The 18,219-nt window shown below is 38.6% G+C and overlaps 2 protein-coding genes across 6 annotated transcripts in view; one reads left to right on the top strand and one right to left on the bottom strand.

The window, feature by feature from the left end:
- The window catches only part of PHF3 (PHD finger protein 3), a 51,542-nt gene extending 47,974 nt beyond the window's left edge, over positions 1-3,568 (top strand). For all 5 annotated transcript variants that reach the window (XM_033053727.1, XM_033053726.1, XM_033053730.2 and 2 more), the window contains one exon: positions 520-3,568. In XM_033053727.1, coding sequence (XP_032909618.1) covers positions 520-2,693 — 2,174 coding nt within the window. In that variant the 3' untranslated portion in view covers positions 2,694-3,568. The remainder of the gene's footprint in view (positions 1-519) is intronic.
- Positions 2,827-18,219, bottom strand: part of EYS (eyes shut homolog) — an 811,979-nt gene continuing 796,586 nt past the window's right edge. The window contains 1 exon segment of the mRNA XM_033053725.1: positions 2,827-7,835. Coding sequence (XP_032909616.1) covers positions 6,637-7,835 — 1,199 coding nt within the window. The 3' untranslated portion in view covers positions 2,827-6,636.

Raw genomic sequence — 18,219 nt, 5'->3', positions numbered from 1 at the left:
GTAATAGTATGCCTTGCAACACAGTGCCCTTCCTGGAATGAGGGAAACATTTCTGAAATTTGGTCCTGGTAAATCTTTGAAGAAGTATGTCTAATACAAATTATGAGGAAACTTTTGGTTTGCAAGTGTTCTGTTTACTTTTTTTCCCCTAATATACTTTGCTACTACTGTTACCATGTTGTAGGTGTGTTAGAATAACTTGATGTTTAACTTCTTTGCTGTTTCTGATGAGATTAGATGTCCTATATAACTGTCTCATATTTTCTATTTAGAAGTTATAGGGTGCTTGAAACAATTTTTATTTCCAGTGCTTGAAGCCGTAATTTTAATAATGGAAATAATTTTAAAATTTATTTTAAGTATTGTTAATGTTTAACATGATGAACAGAACAATTTCAATTATCATAAGATTAATACTTTTGCTAGTACATTATAAGTATATAGGGGTTATTTTTGTTAAAATTCCTGCCTTAACCAAAATATAAAGAAATGATAAATTACTGTTGCAATTTTGTACAGGGATTGAAATACATCGACCAAATTTATTGTTGGGATTAATAATTCGCCAGAAAATGAAGAGGCAGATTACTGCTGTTTCAAGTGTTACCAGTAGTTTTGCAGATGAAGCTGCTGAAAGTACCTTGAGTAGCTTGCCACCAGAGAAGAAGAGCAAACCAAGCAAACCTGAAGTCTCACATCACGATTTGGCACTAGAAGAAGAAGAGGAAAATAATTTTTTTAATTCCTTCACAACTGTGCTACACAAACAGAGAAATAAACCACAGCAGTCTAATACAGATGATGCTCCAGCAGTTATTGAACCATTGGTGGAAAGCACCAAACATGAACCACCAAAGCCTCTCAGATTTCTTCCTGGAGTCCTGGTTGGGTGGGAGAATCAGCCTTCTACTCTGGAGCTGGCAAATAAACCGTTGCCAGTGGATGATATTCTTCAAAGCCTGTTGGGTACGACAGGGCAGGTGTATGAGCACAGCAAGTCAGAAGCAGGTCCGAGTGAAGACATGCCATTATTAAATGAACAGGCAACCTCAAAAGAAGAACCCATGGATGCTGCTGATGTAACTGCTGAAGTTAGTGGAGCAAAGACTGGTTTGGATGATTCTCAAGAATCCACTAATGCTGCTATAACTGTGGATGCAGCGGCTGTAGGGACCTCAAGTTCTGCAAGAAGTGCTGGTTCTTTGGTAGGGCTGAGTCTTAAGGGAAAACCTCCAGATGTCTCCACAGAAGCATTTTTAGCAAATTTGTCTGCTCAGTCACAGAATAAAGAAACGGAAGAAAGTAAAGAAAACGACCCAAAGCGACAGTTATTGGACAAGGATAGTGTTGCACAGGAAGTTAGACGGAGCACAAATTCCAGCTTTTCTTCCTCATCAAATTCAGGAAAAAAAACTAATGAGAACAATGTTAACGTAGGCTCTTCTGAAGTTACTACTGCTAATACCTCTAAATCACCACCATTTATTAATCTTAAAAGAGACCCACGACAGGCGGCTGGACGAAGCCAGCAGACTAATATTTCAGAAAATAAGGATGGAGATGTTAGCAGAACTGAAGACCGACAAAATGCTTCTGGGAATGATCAAGGAGAAACAGAGAATAAACAACTTTCTGGAGAAGGGGGCTTAAACCTGTATCAAAGTGAGGCCCAAACCAATGAGACACAGTTCAGTTCAGCTGCTGCTAAGGCAGAAAACACAGTTGCATCCCAAGCAGAAGATATCAAACACTCACAGGAAGATGCATTGATGCAAAACATTGAAACAGTGAACTCATTCAGAAGAGGACCAGCTGTAACTTCATCTCATTTTGAAACTGAAAACTCTTCTCGTTCTGAGTTTATTTCCAAAGTCCCGAGCCCTGTGGCAAGTGGCAGCTTCTCATCTGTTGGACCACCACAGCAGAATTTTCAACATTCTAAATCTAATCCACCTGGATTTCAGTTTCAGGCTCCTGCACCTCATAACTTCCCTCCACAAAACAACCCTATGTTTGGATTTCCTCCTCATTTACCTCCTCCGCTTCTTCCTCCTCCTGGCTTTGGTTTTCCTCAAAATCCGATGATGCCATGGCCACCAGTAGCTCATTTATCAGGTCAACCACCACAGTATGCAGGACCCATTGCACAAGGGCTACCAGTGGCTCACAAACAATCAAGGTTTTTGGGACCAGAAAATTTTTTTCAGAGTAAAGACAGTAGGAGACCAGAAAGACGCCACAGCGATCCTTGGGGCAGAGAAGACCAGCATTTGGAGAGAGGATTCAGTAGGGGAAAAAATGATCGACAAAGACTTTACAGTGAAACCCATCACCAAAAAAAAGACAGACATGAAAAAGAGTGGAGCAACGAAAAATACTGGGAGCAAGATTCTGAAAGAAACAGGCGCAGAGACAGAAACCAGGAAAAAGAGAGAGAGCGGAAGAGTAGAGAGGAAGGACCGAGAGACAAAGAACGAGTGCGATCTCCACACAGTGATAGAGCTGCTGATGGAAAAAGCCCCAGAGAGACTAGAAATCCAGATAAAAAGACAGAGAAACCTAAAAGTGATGAACAGGCTCATGAAAAAGATAAGGAGAGGGAAAAAAGCAAAGACAAGCATAGAGAACGAGAAAGTGAAAAGAACAGAGAGAGGCATAGGGACCACAGTGACAGAACTAAAAGCAAAAGGTAAAAAGATGCAGGCAGTCTTAAAATCCTATTTAAATAAACTGTTAGAGTAATGTTGTAAAACTTTGTATGACAAAAAAAAAAAAAGAGCCTGCTAGGATTGTGCCATCGTTTTTTATTCTGTGTTGGTGTTTTGCAGAAACAAGTCTGTGTTTTGGTACCACTCAATGTACCAATACTCATCCTTATTTTCATTATACCAACTATTGGTAGAAGTAGGAGTTTAATATTTTTAAAAATTTTACATTGCTGTATATTCAAAATTTTAAAGATTTCTTTTATTAATATGCAATAAAGGCTTAGGAATTTTCTTAGCTGAGGAAGCTGGCTTTAGTCAAGTCTGCAGTATAGTTGCTGCCTTTGGTAATTTGTGCTCTCTTCTGTTTTAAGATGCTCTGATAATTTTAAAGGTGATTTTCATACAATAACCTTGTTTTTAAATTGCACTGTTTTTAAAGACTGCAGCAAAGCCTCAGAATCCATGTACAACAAAATGTCATATGCTCGGTGGTGTGAAGAATTTGGGAATTTTTTTTTTATTATTCTGTAGTACAATAAAAAACTTGAGTCTATTTCATTATATAATATTTCAAGTTTTTCCTAAGCATCTGAAGCAGTTTGTGACCAGAAATTGGAAGGCTGAGCTGCTCGAATGTTACTGCTTTAAACTGCACTTGTTTTAATAAGAAAGCATTTCTAACCTAAATTCTTGAAAATGATTTGTAGTAGTAAATTCATTTCTCCCACCATTTTCCATGCTTCAGAAACTTGAATACCTAAGCTTGTACATTACTTTGTGTTTTGCTATCCTTTTTACTGTAAAATGTAAATATTTTAAGGGATATTTTGATTCTAAAATGATAAAACTTTCTCACATACTGTGTGTGTTTGATTTCATAGCTGTGAAACGTAGGCTAAATGAATATAGAAGGCTGAGTCAGAGAATGACACATTTGTTGTGCACTTCAGAGCTCGGTTTGTTTTGAGATTTGGAGAACAAAGAGGGGGGAAAAAGGGCAGAAGTGTTTGTACCCTTGGGATCTGGTAACTTGGTATTTTGTGGACTACCATCCACCAATGCCTAACAACATGCAAATGTGAAAGTGAAATCACCTACTCTTATACTTATTAAAATACACTGGGCATCTTGTTGAATCTGTCAGAAACAACAAAAATATTCCGCCATATAAAGAAAAACTGAGGTTTATTGTTCTGGTTTTCAGTGTTTTGTTTTTCCACTTTGAGTACATAACCTTACTATGCTGCTGACAGAGCATTTTGCACTTTGCTATATAAAACCCTCTTCTTTCCAGAAGTGTCTTCCCAGTTTAACATCCTGATTGTTAGTTTTAATTATGAATCTATTTTAAGGTAAATTTTTACTTGTATACCATGTAAGTAGCTTCATGGTCAAATTGGCTAAAATTATAAATCTTGAACTGAATAAAGGAGGTGGTAGACTTTTATTAAGTGATGTTTCTTAGCCTCATCGCTGAGAAGACTAATTAAAAAAAAATCCTCAGTAACTAAAAGCAATATTCAAACATCTTTAAAATAAAGTTAGTCTTTTCCAAATTAATTCCATGGTCTGTGTAGCAGTAGTGAAGCTGAATATATCTGGTAGTATTATACATGTGTTTTGTTATTTAAATATTTACACTGAGTTCTGTAGGCACAGAAATGCACTATTGTTCTCATTTTCAGAGTAAGTTTTAACTTGACAGCTCTGCACATGATGATTTTTTTTTTTTTTGATCCATTCAAAAGTAGTCTATTCCAAGGTCACTGGTGATCTGCCTCTCACGTGTCCATCCATCTCTGCTTTGAAAATAAACTGGAAGCAGTGAAAATTGCAACTGCCTGTATGAAAGGGATGGGAATGCTTTCTGCCAGAGCTACCAGAAATAATTTGTTTAAAAGAATATGTAAAAATTTTTCAACTTTGCTGAGTGCTTTACCCCTGCCTTGTGTATGTGTAAAACCTGAAGAGAGCCAGAGTAAAACACCTTGGGGGAGAGTTTTAAGTGTTTAACAAATAGCAAAAGTCTCCAGAATTTGTTCCTAGGATGTTAGTTAGTGTAATAGGAATAAATCCTGCTACTACAGGAATAAAGGATTTTACTTTTCCGTTGCCTTCAGTCACTCTCCTTCCAACATTCGTGTTAACTGGAAGTGTTCCGATTACTTGTTCTTTGTTTTACACTGAATCACTCAGATCACAAAAGGCAGCGTGGACTGCTGAGGAGCTGGCAGTACACCAGAAGCCCCAGAGAGAACAGGATAAACCTTAAATATGCTCCCTTCTCCAGCATCTCATGGCCAGACAAGGCCATGTGAGAAACAGGAAGAGAAGAATCTGGGGACAGCTCAAATGCCAGGTGGGCTTCATGAACTGCCTTTTGGGAAGAATTGCAGAAGCTCTATTGCATTGGGCTGAACACTTGAGGGCTCAGAGCAGCTGAAGAAGATAGAATGAACTTCACAAAGATGTTTGCAGGTGCTTGAAACATCTTGGGGTAGCTCCCATGCACTTTAGCTATCTTTAAGTCACCTGCAACTCACTTGACAGTGCTTTCATTGCTACATGCTCACTATGGAAGCAAGTGTGTTTCACCTAGTTTTAGGTGCTTAGGGCCTTTGCTCTATTACACACCCCATCCTCACTTCCCTCCCCCCAAAATAGTTACTTGTTTCTGACAGGTACGTGGTGAAGACTTGTATTCACAAAATTTCCGTGCAAGGAATTGATGGTTTGTCATGTGCTTTTGAGCAATAATAAAGTGAAAAAGGAAAAGATAGGAATCAATCACTATTATTTTTATTTAATAATTTTACGTATAAAGTAAGCCAGCAGTCAAATGAGAAATGTAGATGCCATCATACATTATTGGTGTAAGCACGTTAAAACAGAATTTGATTTGTTTTTTTATTGTTTCCTAAAGCAGAATATAACACAGGAATATAATTCCTTCCTTATGAGAAGGAATTGAATTTTTGTATTTATGTTTTAACAGCTCTATTTACTTTTGAGATTATCAATTAATGAAAAATATATTTGCAGAAATTTGGTTTACTAAGAGCAAAACCTCTGTTCTCATAACATTTTGGAATGCCATTTAGGGGCATGTAAGCCAGAAAGATATAGGTAAGAACAGTTCTAGGACTTTTTAAGGTCTTAAGAATAAAAGTTATTTGTAGGCAGACTGACACATTCCAGGTATAAATCATTAAAGCCAAAAGTCAAATAGGGGAGACCTCTGTTGGAGAAAACCGGGAGACCTGTTATCTGTCTCTCAAATTAAATACGTTTTTTGCTCTTAAAATCATTCTTTAGGTGTAGTATTTTAGGAGACTTGAGAGAGGCTTGAATTCTACCCTCTTACATATATACATACAGAATGGACACAGAGGGGAAGAACAACTTCATTGCCTAATTAGAGTCTTTGTGGGCTTAACAAGTAATTATAACTTACATTTTTTAAAATTCTCATTATAATAAATGTGCTTTTTGCCTCAAGAACACCTTTTCTTCCCCCACCAATTTCAGTTTTTAGATTTGATCATAATACTATAAAAGAAACATTCTAATAAAATTCAAGAGTTGGAGAAACAGGTAACAGTTGTCCTCATAAAGGAAGAAACAACACTTGAATGATGGTTGGCTTTATAAGCTAATCACTACTTTGTTTTCAAAACTATTTTCAGCACAAAAAAACCCTTCAGATTTTCCCATTATTTTAAAATAAATGCTAAAGAGTATATATAAATAATTCTAGGAGGAAAACAATCATATTTTGTATGCATATGCTATTAATACTCAGATTTGTCCTTTATTACTAAGTGCTTTCCTATGTTGGTTGCTGAGTAGTACACTACCAACTAACACAATAAACAGGAGGAAAAGGAATTTTATCCTTTTTGAAAGAGTCTTGGACAGTTTTTTTCAATCAATTTCCAGAATTTCCATCATGAATGTTGTATCCTTCTGCTTTCATTAGCTGAATCTTTTTAGAATCTTGGAAGAGCACAACATCTTTAATTTTACCAATTAATTCCTTCTGAAAAAGCCCTGTAGTAACTATATTGACTTTCCTGCCAATTTCAAACCCACCAAAGTAACAAATGCCACCGTAGTTTAAAGCAGTGTATTTCCTTTGTGGGTCAATATCTTCAAAAAGTATTAGTTCCTCATCAAGATAAACCTTAATACAAGTTTGGTTTTGGACTACAGTAATGAAATGCCATCTTCCATCGGAACAGGTGTAGTGTTTGCTATGCATTAGAGGAACAGAGATTCTTTCTCCAAGATTAATCACAACTTTCAAAGTTCCATTGGAAAGACCAATGGCAAGGAAGTCATTATCTTCATCTTCACTTTTTCCCATCCATGCTATTAAGCCTTCAGTTTGATTGGTAGTAAAATTTAAAGAAAGGCGGCTGTACTGGAGGTCTCTTTTTCCATAAAAAGGATCTGTGTATTTAATGTAGGAGTTCCCAACAAACTTTGCTATATAAAATTTGATTTTGTTATCGCAGTACTTACCTGTCCAGCCTAATGCACATGCACACGTATATGAAAGTGAAGAAGGTTGAGGAATACAGAGCGCGTGAGACCCACACATGTTTTGTGAACAGTGAATAGATTGTTCACATGTGGTCCCTGTCCACTCTATTGGGCAAGAACAAGAAAAACCTGAGTTTTCAACTTGACATGTTCCATTATTTTTGCACACAGTATAACCACAATCTGTTCCATCACAGTCGCCAATGTTGGCTCCACCTTTGGGGTCAGTCACGGTAAGATTCAGTTCCCTGTTATTTATAATAATTTCTCGAATACAACCAGTGAAACCTGTGGGTTCATTTTCTGTTGCCATTGGATTAACAAAGTTTAAGGAGGATACCCCTCCAACAAAAAAATCTGTATGTGTGTCTAGTGCATTCATTCCAGGACTAGCTTTTTGAGTGACATTGATACCATCCAGTTCCAGGTAGCCTTCATTACCAACTCTTCCTGCACTGAGTGAGTGCCATGTGTTTCCATTTGCATGCACCTTCTGAAGGGTCTGTAGGATGACTGTTCTGTCTCCAAGGTTGTAGCGTAACTGTGTAAATCCGTTTACTAATGATATACATAGAAAGTCACCTGTAAAAAAAAAATATTAAATAGTTTTAGTTTTTAGAGGGGGTGCACTGAAGACAACATATTAACGATTCTGATGCTTTCATGCCTGCATTTCCTTGTACCATCATTATATCTAAATCACAAAAAGGGAAATGTTCCCTGATGAGATACTCTTATACTCTTAGCTTTTTTGGTTTTTTTTTTTCCCCATTATTGGAAACTGAGTGCATGTTTGCTTCAAAGTAAAAAGCCCAACCTTCTGAAAAGCTCTGTTTTTGTGCAGAGACTAGATAACTGAGGTAGGAGGAAACAGGATCACTTTGGCATCCAGAAAATGTGAATCAGTGTTCCCATGGAAAAGAATAAAGTTTTGATCAAGTTACAAAGGCAGAAATACTCTCAACTTCAGTATGTTGAGTAAAAGCTTGATGGATGTGTCAGTTTAATGAACAGTTTTGTCTGTGCCAGACATACTCTGCTTTCCCTGAAGGTGCCTTTTCACAACAAGGGTGTTTTGGCTTTAATACAGTAATTTCACGATTACAAGCAGCACCATTTTGACTAAAATTTAGCTCCCAACCCGGAAGTGTGGCGTACACTCCGGAGCGGCTAATACATTAACAAATTTAGGAAATTTCCAAACCCGGAAGTGAGAGCCTGCAAGCACGGCAGCGCCGCTCGCCCCCCACAAGCGCAGCAATGCTGCCCAGCCCCGACAAGCGTGGCGGCAGTGGCGGCTGGGCACACCGCTCTCCCGCTTCCTGGCAGCTGCGGTGAGTGGGGCCGGGGCCGCTCCATGGCGGCCGCCCCGAGCAGGGCCGAGCCAGTAAACCCCACCATGCCGCGATTCTGTTATTATTTGGCAACTTTGTTGCACGCGGGTCCTCGCTGTGAACGACAGAGCGGCTTATAATTGGGTGCGGCTTGTGTATGGACAAAGAACAAAATGTTTGCCAACACCCGGAGGTGCGGCTTATAGTCAGTGCGGCTTGTAATCATGAAATTACTGTAATCTGACAGCTGTAGGAACAGATATGCTTTTTATTGTATTGTTCTTCTAGAGGCTTTCATGACAGGAGGTTTTACAAGAGAGTTCTGTCTTCTTGTATTATCAGTGTTTCTGGCCTTACGGGCAGTGTAAAAGGAGAGAGTACCTCTTCAAACTGTACTTCAAAGCACGAAGAAGGAAATCTGGGAAAAGTTAGGAAATGGGAGCTGGAGAAGTTTGTAAGAGAAGCAATAGAGCCTAATAGGGAAAGGTGACGGAAGCAGAAGAGGACAGCGGAAAAGTCTGCAAATTGAAGTTATGTTCTCAAATTTTTTGAGATTGCCCGTGCAGTTTAACTTATATCTTACTTTTGGAAATAACAGGCATCAGGTTGTTATCAATTAAATTTGTAAATATGTTTGTTAAATTTGAATGCAAGCTTTCCTAATAGCCACCAGTCCAGTTTCCTTAAAGATTCAACATTCCTAAGGGTATGCCTGTCAGTAAAATGATGAAGTTTGCTTTCATGTGTGTTTAATTTTGAGTATTTCTAATCCTTGAATTATATTGTTTGTAGTGAAATTGAATGGCTTAATTTACTGGAGGCTTGTGAAAGTTGCTAAAATTATACCTCTCTCTTCAAGAGATGTTCAGGTTGCCATTTAGGCAGGATGGAGATATTTCAGTTGTATCAGTGGCTGTAGAGCGCATTCTTATTGCCTCACCTTCCCTGCTTCAGATACCATGGAAAGAACAAGAAAAAAGCTCCTCCCTTCAATTCTGGTGATGGCAGAGCACTTCCTTTTAGCTTGCTAGTTACAGTTGTGTTGATCTGGTTTACTTTGCTATATTTAGTGGGGGTTTTTTGAGACCTTGCGTGTTTCTTTTTTCTTTTTTTCTTTTTTTTTTTTTTTCAGAAAATTAGTATAATTTTCTTCATTTGTGTTTTCTCCTGCTTAATAATGTGGCGTTAAGTGTGCTTAATTTTCCAGTGCATAGTTTGAATGCACTCATCTTGCTTTGCTTCAGCAATGTACATAACCTGCTTGTCTATGTCTTTTATCAGGCCCTCAGTCCTAGGGTAAGAAAGGAGCATGAGGAAAAGTTTCTGAACTACCTCTTGGGCAGCCTTCAATCCCCTCTCCTGTTGCATTTGGGTAAAACCTTACAAAAGAAAGGCCTTGTTCAGGTCTTGCTGCTTCAGCTGGGTACAGCTAACAGCTAGCTTAATAAGTTCCTGTGAGAAAGGAGTTTGTAACAGAGAGAATCAGCCTGCATATCAATCTATTCCTGTGGGAATCAATTTGCACCTGTCAGGAGAAATATTCTACCCATGTGAATTTTCTCCCCAGGAGACAAGAATGTAAACATCTCTAGAGAGGAAAGTTTTTGACAGACACGTACATTAGCAAATACTAACCAATGAACAGAATTGCCATAAGTCACTAATTAGAATTAAACATGATGCTCTTAGAAAACCATATAACTATGGGCTGGAAAGACTAAAGATTCTGCTATTGTGGATGAAGAAACACAAGTGTGTCTTGTCCATCTCTACAGCAACCCTCTCCTACCTGGACATGCAAACTTGAGTACGGATACATTTTGCTCTCTAGAAAGAAGGAAAACATCTGACCAGAGTTGCTGTTGCATCAGACCTGTAATCAAGACCTGGAGAAACTGGCAGTTCTCCAAGACTTCCTGGCCTGCAGGGGAGGGTTTTGGTAGCTTTGCACATTTGACAATGATCTGTTTTGGAATCTTATTTAGTCTTATCACAAGAACAAATCTGTGTTACTGAATCTGTTGTCTACACTGTAAAGACGTTATCTCTGAGTTCTGGCACAAATCTGAAGCTTCACTTCAAATGGGAGTAACTTCTTCTGCTACTTTTAAACAAAAAAATTACACTTCCAATTTCACCTCTCCCTGAGGCTCTCGAGGTTCTTTCTTACTCCTCTGGTTAGACCCTCTCTTTCACAGATTTGCCATTTTAGTTGTTGGCAAGAACAACAGTGTTGAGATAAATTTTATGATCTGAAAGTTGATCCTAGGGTGCAGTCAGTATTTCTCCATGTAGTTTATCATATCACAAGTAGTACTAGGGATAACTGGCTGAAAGCATCTTAGGACTGTCATGTAAAGTCCTATTCGTTCACTGTTCAAGAAACTTCCTCTTAAAGTGAAGGCAAATTATGGGCTTGTCTTTGATCCTTTTAATTTAGCAACCAGTAATATTTTCAACAAGATCTCCATCTGCCCTGTCTGTGAGGGCCAGATTGCACAGCTGGAGACTGTGCAGGCCAATGCCACCATAGGAATTATGACAATTTAAACAAATGGCATTCTTGCCACTGATTCTCTTTTCTCAGCAGTCTCTGTATAGGAGACCGTAAAGCAGGGTGGTCTTTCACTATTTCAGTTTGATCGTTGCTCAGCCCTGTCTTATTTAACCTATGGCTGGAGACCTTGCTGAGGAAGTTTACTTTTGTTAAACATGGAGGAGATGACATGCTTAGTTTTTCCAGCACTAGACTGTATAGCTGGTCCCTAGCTTCTTGAAAATGTGATTGACACCCAGGACACAGAACTTTGCTTCTGCCTTTTTAGATTGGCATATCATCTAATATGGGCTATTTGTCTCCATCAGTGGTGTCATAAAAAAAGCAGAGACTCCCCAGACAGACACTCACAGCTGTTCTTTCATTGTGCATGCAAGTCTTTTCCTGATCTTCTGTGTGCAAGGAACTGTAAGGCAATCTGTGTTAGTAAGGTTGAATCTTCTTTAGAAGTAGGCTGTTGCATCTTAGCTGGGCCTTGAAACTGCAACATGTCAAGAGCTCGGGCGTTGTACAAAATTATTAACAACATTCAGTTCTGTTCTGATGCACCCTCCTGCCCCATATTACCATGTTTCAGTAAAACTGTGATTTTTTTATAGCCCAAATGCTAAGGGATTGTTTTCTTCTCAAGGGAAGGGAATTTGATAGCAGGTATTGCCTTAAGGAATGACCTGTTCTGGAGAGAAAACATCACATCTACTTTCAAATCCTAGTTCAGGGTTTTCACCAAGTGACTGAAGGTCAAAGTTGCTCTGCCTCAGAGTGGATTGTCTTTATTCCATTAGAACTCCAAAGCAGGGGTGAATTTTTCTTCATAACTTTATTTCCATGTTTTTCATGTGTACAAGTCTCACTTGCTCCCACATTGGATGTTAGAATTCCCAGATGTCTAGTCAGCCCTGTGTCTTGAGCAGTCAGTTCCTAAAACTGGGAGATAATGAAAAGTCTCCTAAAAGTACATCCAACTGCTACTGTGAGATCTGGATTATCTGTAATAGTATCTTCTTATATGACCTTATGATGAATGCATCATAAAATTTTTCAGCTTGCTACTACTATGAATATATATGTAAATCTCTTCAACAAATTGGTTACAGTCTCACAGTCAAATTTTAAATTCTTCCAAATGGTGGCAATGCCCTTTCATAGTCAATCTTTATCTCGGCATGCAGATGTTTCTGTATACCCCAATTCTAAGAGGGGACCATGCTCAAGCAGTATCAACTCTCCATGTTTCTGTGTTACCACAGGAAACTCATATACATCATAATTTGTGAAAACTTGATACAGTCGAAAATGCATTCTAGGAAAATTGCACTCTCTTTGGAGATGTCCTATTCAGGCCAGAACCTTCACCAGAGTAAAAAATGTAATAATATTCAATTTACACGTCTCTGTTGGGCAAAGATACTTATAAGTGACTTTTGTAGTAGTGAATGCTATCTTACAGTCAGGAGTGTTGGCTATCTTACAGTCAGGAGTGTTCATTTTTATTGCTATTACCATTATCCCAGTGATACAGAGATGTAAGTGTCTCTGAAGGCTTCCTGTGTGCTCAAAACTGACTGACTAGTTCCAGGAACCACTGAAGATCTAGATTCCTTTGAGCCATATGTTGCTTGTCTTTTGTCTCATCCTGTGTTGCTGAGCAGAAGCCTCTATGCTAAGCTTTGATGAGTTCAGTGCTTCAGCACCTTCTTGCACTTAAGTGTCCCAGGAACCCTACACTGTGATTTCCTGGTTACTGAACATCTACCTTCTTGGTTCCTTTAGTTGTTTCAGAGCACTGAGACAGCACCTCTGGATGTATGTTTGCAGTCTGGGCCTTCTGTTGGTTTTACCTCACCCTTCTGTCCCCTAGCTTAGGCCCAGAGTGCCTCTTTATATCACTGTGGTATTGAGCAGCATTTCCTCCTCTCCACTCTCCTTCCACCATTTTTTTCAGAAGTTGTTATTGATCATTGGCACCATCATGGCAGCAGAGCAAACATTTAAACATTTTAGTCTCATAAGCAGTAACATTAATGGGAATAATTCCGAGTTAATGAAACCTCTTACTGTTATGTGCTCATCTGCACTCCAAACTGACCATGTTAAGCCACCATAATGAAGTGCCCGTGTCTCCAGCAGTATTACTGCCTCGCATTGGCATGATGCATTCTGTAACCATCACAGCTCCAACAGGTATCTGCTCACTTCCTGCCTAGCTGGAGCTATATATATAGTTTTATATATGTGTCTATATACATAGATTGAGAGAGAGAGAGAGAGCGCCATATATGTGAGCTGAGTTCAAAACATTGCTTTCATTCTTTTTTTCCATCCTGTTCCCAGTTTTCCTCTTATCCTGCTCTTCTGTATGATTTTCCATGGACCTGAAACACATCCTTGTACACTGTCACCCCTTACATATTCTTCTAGGAGCAGAACTTTTCTTCTCTAGAAGGGGTTGAAATGTCCCTATCAGCCTCCAGCTGAGTGACTACAATCTGTGGCCAAGGTGACCAAGGAAGGTGATGCACTGTGGTGTCCCCCTGAGAGGAAGCCTTACTGTCCAGCAGTTGTCCTTCACATGCCTCCTGAGCATTTCCAGTAGCCAGAATAAGGCCCAAGGCCAAGGAGAGAAAACAGGGAAGAAAAGGAAGGGCTGTAAAGGGATAAAATGAGGGAATGAAGAACAGAGAAGAGATGAGCCTTATTCCCACCCTCTGCAACGTCTGCTGTTAACTGCTAGCTGGTAATTTGTCTACATGGTTGAAACTGCCTTCCTTTAAGTTTGTTAACCTTGTCTTTGCCCTTGTCTGAGTGTGCAGTTAGGTACCAGCTGGCTGACAAAGTAAAGGAGCTTATTGCAGTTGTTGTAACTTGATCTTTTACCTAGGGTTGACCTTAGCCAATGCCCTTAACGTGTACTTAAAGGAGCTACCCATGGATATGCTTTCATGGATTATTATAATTTATTCTGCTCCATGTGTGGAGTTCCATATCACAGCTCATGCAAGGTGGAAAACTGGTGTCAAGTCAAGCCTGTATATTTCTCAAACCATGTAGAAAATCAGTGTGTCAATAGGTAGAGTCCAGCTTCAGTTTGGAGCACCATCCCATACCAGGAAGGGCATACCTGGGACCCAGAGCAACCTTGCAGACAGTGATGCCCATGTATCTACAAGGGGTGGGCACTTACCTATTTGTAGATTGGACTATTCAGCCTCACCTTTCCAAAATGCCTTTCTTCTTTGTGAAGAAACTTACTGTGCTTCCTTTAGTCACCACTGTCACCCTGGCACATTTTGGCTGCTGGAAGCAACCATCTCTCTTGAGCAGCCTCAACTTGCCGGTTTTTTTTTTGTTTGCTTGCCAGTGTCAAACAGGTAACTTCATATGCAACAGATTTCAAGACAGTGGGGATGTCTTTTCTGTCACACAGCTAGCTGGCAGTTCTGCTTCCTACACTGATTCCAAATGATATAATAAATGATTCCAAAACTAGTAACGAAGCAGAAATTATGTCCCTGTCAACTAAGGAAATATGACTGCAAAGAGAAAAGACTTGACCACTCAAGTTCTTGTTTTAAAAGTGAGTGGATGATCAGTTTCTCTCTAATTAGAAAAATAATATCCCTGTCTTTTTGTTATTTAGAAGTTCTGAATATTTCCAAAAGATTTTAGTCCAGCTCCATGATTCTATTTTCATCATAAGTAATGTTTTAGAAAATCATGGAGACATTATGCACTTTTACTGACATTCTATTATTTTTATGTTATAGATTTATAAGCTGAAATGCCTTAAATATCAGGAGTTAAAGTTTTTTTAAACCAGGTAGGTAACATAATCTGGCTAAAGAGAGACAGAGAACTACTGTTGCCGATGTTGAATGTTAAATTTAGCATGAGTCATCCCATTCTGTCTATTGACCTGACTTCATTCTTTGTCACCTAGCATGACTGTTTGTTCTTATCTCTTTGGGGAGCAAACCTTTCCATCACCCTGGCCTGAACTCTAGAATAATCCAGGCAGTGTATGGCATATTCCACTTCTGCTAACAAATGTAAAGTTTCAGTAATGCTATGACTCAACAAAAAAGCAAGGCTCCTTTTAAACTGCCTGTTACCAGGGTGCCAAGGCCTCCAAGTATGCAGAATGGTGGCTGTGTAAATGGACTGAATTATATACATTGTTCAAGCACCTGGTGGACATCCAGCAAGCCCTGTATGAATTAAAGGCTGTTTAATCATTAGGAGTCTCATGCTTTCATTGGTAAAAAGATACACTGCCCTTCAGAAAATGTGAAGTGAGCTGGCCTCCTACAAACAATGCTGGACTCCACATGAGTTCCAAAGTGTTTGCTTAGACCTTGACCAGAAGCAGTGCATAGAGCAAGTAGTCAAAGGGAGGAAGAAAGTTCCTTTGTCATTCAGTCTTCAAGTTTCTGAAGTCAAGTCACTGTTGGGTTGGGTTTTTATTCCCAGCTTATTATTAATGTTGCTAGCCACATAAATTTTGTCAAACTTTGGGAATTATTTTCTTAGGACCTGCAGAAATCAGTAGTACCATATCAGTCATGATACACATTCAGAAAGAGTTGACAAAGCAACAAAGTGGATGACTGACAATTATAGGAAATTAGGCTAACAGATTCACAGGATATTTCCATTTTATGCCAGTTTGTGAGGTATTTAAATGTAGTGGAGTAGTGATAATTTTCGAGGAATAGAAGCTGGAAACCAGCTGCTCAACTTCAAAGTGAGGAGACTTGCTCTATCTAGAAAGTTCTGACATGTTCTTTGGAAAGAACAAAGCTGGAAGAAAAATGTTGCAACAGAAGTCTCATGGTTTTTTTCTTCACCTACTAAAGATGTGATTTTATTTTTAAGGCAGGAGGATTATTAGGTAGAACATGTCCTTGAAGAAAAAGTCCCAGCGTAGTGTTTATGTGGGTGACAAACCAAGCTGATACATAACTGTGCAACTCAGTATCATTGCTAAATTAGCTACATAGTCAGCTCATTTATTTTAATAAAACAGCATTGACTAGTGAGGAAAAAAAAATTCTAATGATTTCCTATTTAAAAGGAATTTTGGAAAAAAACCCTATGATTTCAGCAATTAATTTATTAAATCTTACATAAATGTCTAGAAGAAGCAGCTTTATTTGAAATGCTTTCTAAACTAATCCTACACAGAAAGCTCTATCTCATCTGCTGGCTGCTAAGAATACGCCTAAGTTTTTCATCAGTCTAATTCTGGCCTGGATTTGACAGGATTATATGAAGGCAAAAATTAAAAAAAAGATTAGTTTTTCCTGAATCTTTCAAAACTTGAGGACAGTAAAAGTGAAAATAAGAAATTTGTAAATTAATCCCTCTATATGAGAGGAATTTTATTTTGGAATGGAATTGCTATGATTCTAGAAAGTGACTGCAGGAAAATATTCTTTCCTGTGCAAACTAAAACACTCAGGAATGGCAAGAGAATAAGGGCATGCTGGGACTACACCACTCCTGGCCCAAGTTAAACATACTTAGCACTTATTTGATGCTTCCAATGAGATATTTAATTTCATTATATACTAGCTGCTTCCATGACCTCTGTCTATTTTTGCGAGAGATCCCTTTTTTGTCCTATTTTTCATGGGCCATGTAATGCTTTAGTTTATGCAGGAGAGAACAATTCACCAAGAATCTCAGAATTTGGCCTGTAAGTGATAGAACTATAGAAGATTCATTGTAGAAGACAGAGCTCTTTGCTAATACATGTATTTTTATTACAGATGCTCCATATATTTTTTCTTTGAAGCTTCTTGATATGTGGTTGCAGTTAGAATAAGGCAAACAGGAGGTATCAGCAGTATATGATGCATTATCAACCTGTTGTAACATCTGTGTACACTGGTACTTTGGGCATATGTGTGTTTATAGGAATTTGTGGCTGAGTATGTTTATTGAAATATCTTAGAGCTTTAGACTTTGAACAAAAGAATGTAAAAATACATAATCAATAATTTTTTTTTTTTTGTCATATAAAGCATAATTTTTGCATAACCTACTGCTCAATACAAGTGAAAAATTTCCTCTAAGATGATGTTATGGATGACACATAATGTTTCTGTTTTGAAAATCTGCATTCACCATTTAAATGCAATTGAGAATGTTAATAAAGTAATTACAAAAAATGTACACCTTAAAGACTAAATTTTAGAATGTACTTACATTATCAGAGTATGTTTCTTGATATGAAGTTTTAGGAATGTTAACTTAGTAAAGTTTAAAATACTTCTAGAAATATTTTATTTTGGATTTAATTGTCACTGCATATCTGGGAAATGCAGATATTGCATGTTTTACATGCTGCACTAGCACACTTTTCAACATTATATAATAAAAGCTACACTTCACTCTGTTCACTTTCACTTGTTTGATCAGTTTTCATATTGTTTGGTTTTCGTAATTTAAAACACTTGACCAGGTCCCCCAAAGTGAGTATCTTAGTGTAGCTTCTAAAAAGCTGACTGTGGTCACTTTCAGGGAGAAATGTTGTCCTGAACCTTTAAATAAGTTTATTAAGTACATGCTGGCTTTGGACCGTGTAAAACTTTGGTTTTGCATGTTTTTTTTCTTATGAACAGTTCAAATCAACTCTACAATACAGTTCTTGTGTCCCCAGCAGAAGAAGGACATGGAATTATTTGAGCTAGTCCATCGGAAGGCCATAATGTTGATAGAAGGACTGGATAAACTCTCCTGCAAAGACAGGCTGAGAAAGTTGGGGCTGTTCAGCCTAGAGAAGAGAAGGCTATATGGGGGGACCTTGCAGCAACCTTTCAGTATCTGCAGGAGGCGACAAGGAGGCCAGAGAGGGGCTTGGGCAGGAACTACAGCACAATGAGTGGTGGGTGAAAATTGGAAGAGCGGAAATTTAGGTTAGATATTAGGAAGACATATTTACTGTGAGGGTGGATAGACATGGGAACAGATTTCCCAGGGTGGCTGTGAATGCCCCATCCCTGGTAGTGTTCAAGGCCAGGTTGGTAAGGCCTTGAGCAACCAGGTCTAGTGGAAAGTGTCCTTGCCCATG

This window comes from Catharus ustulatus, chromosome 3 (assembly GCF_009819885.2).
Source record: "Catharus ustulatus isolate bCatUst1 chromosome 3, bCatUst1.pri.v2, whole genome shotgun sequence".
In the NCBI taxonomy this organism is placed as follows: Eukaryota; Metazoa; Chordata; class Aves; order Passeriformes; family Turdidae; genus Catharus; species Catharus ustulatus.
Note: the sequence above shows the minus strand (reverse complement) of the source record. Positions and strands in the feature narration are given on the sequence as shown.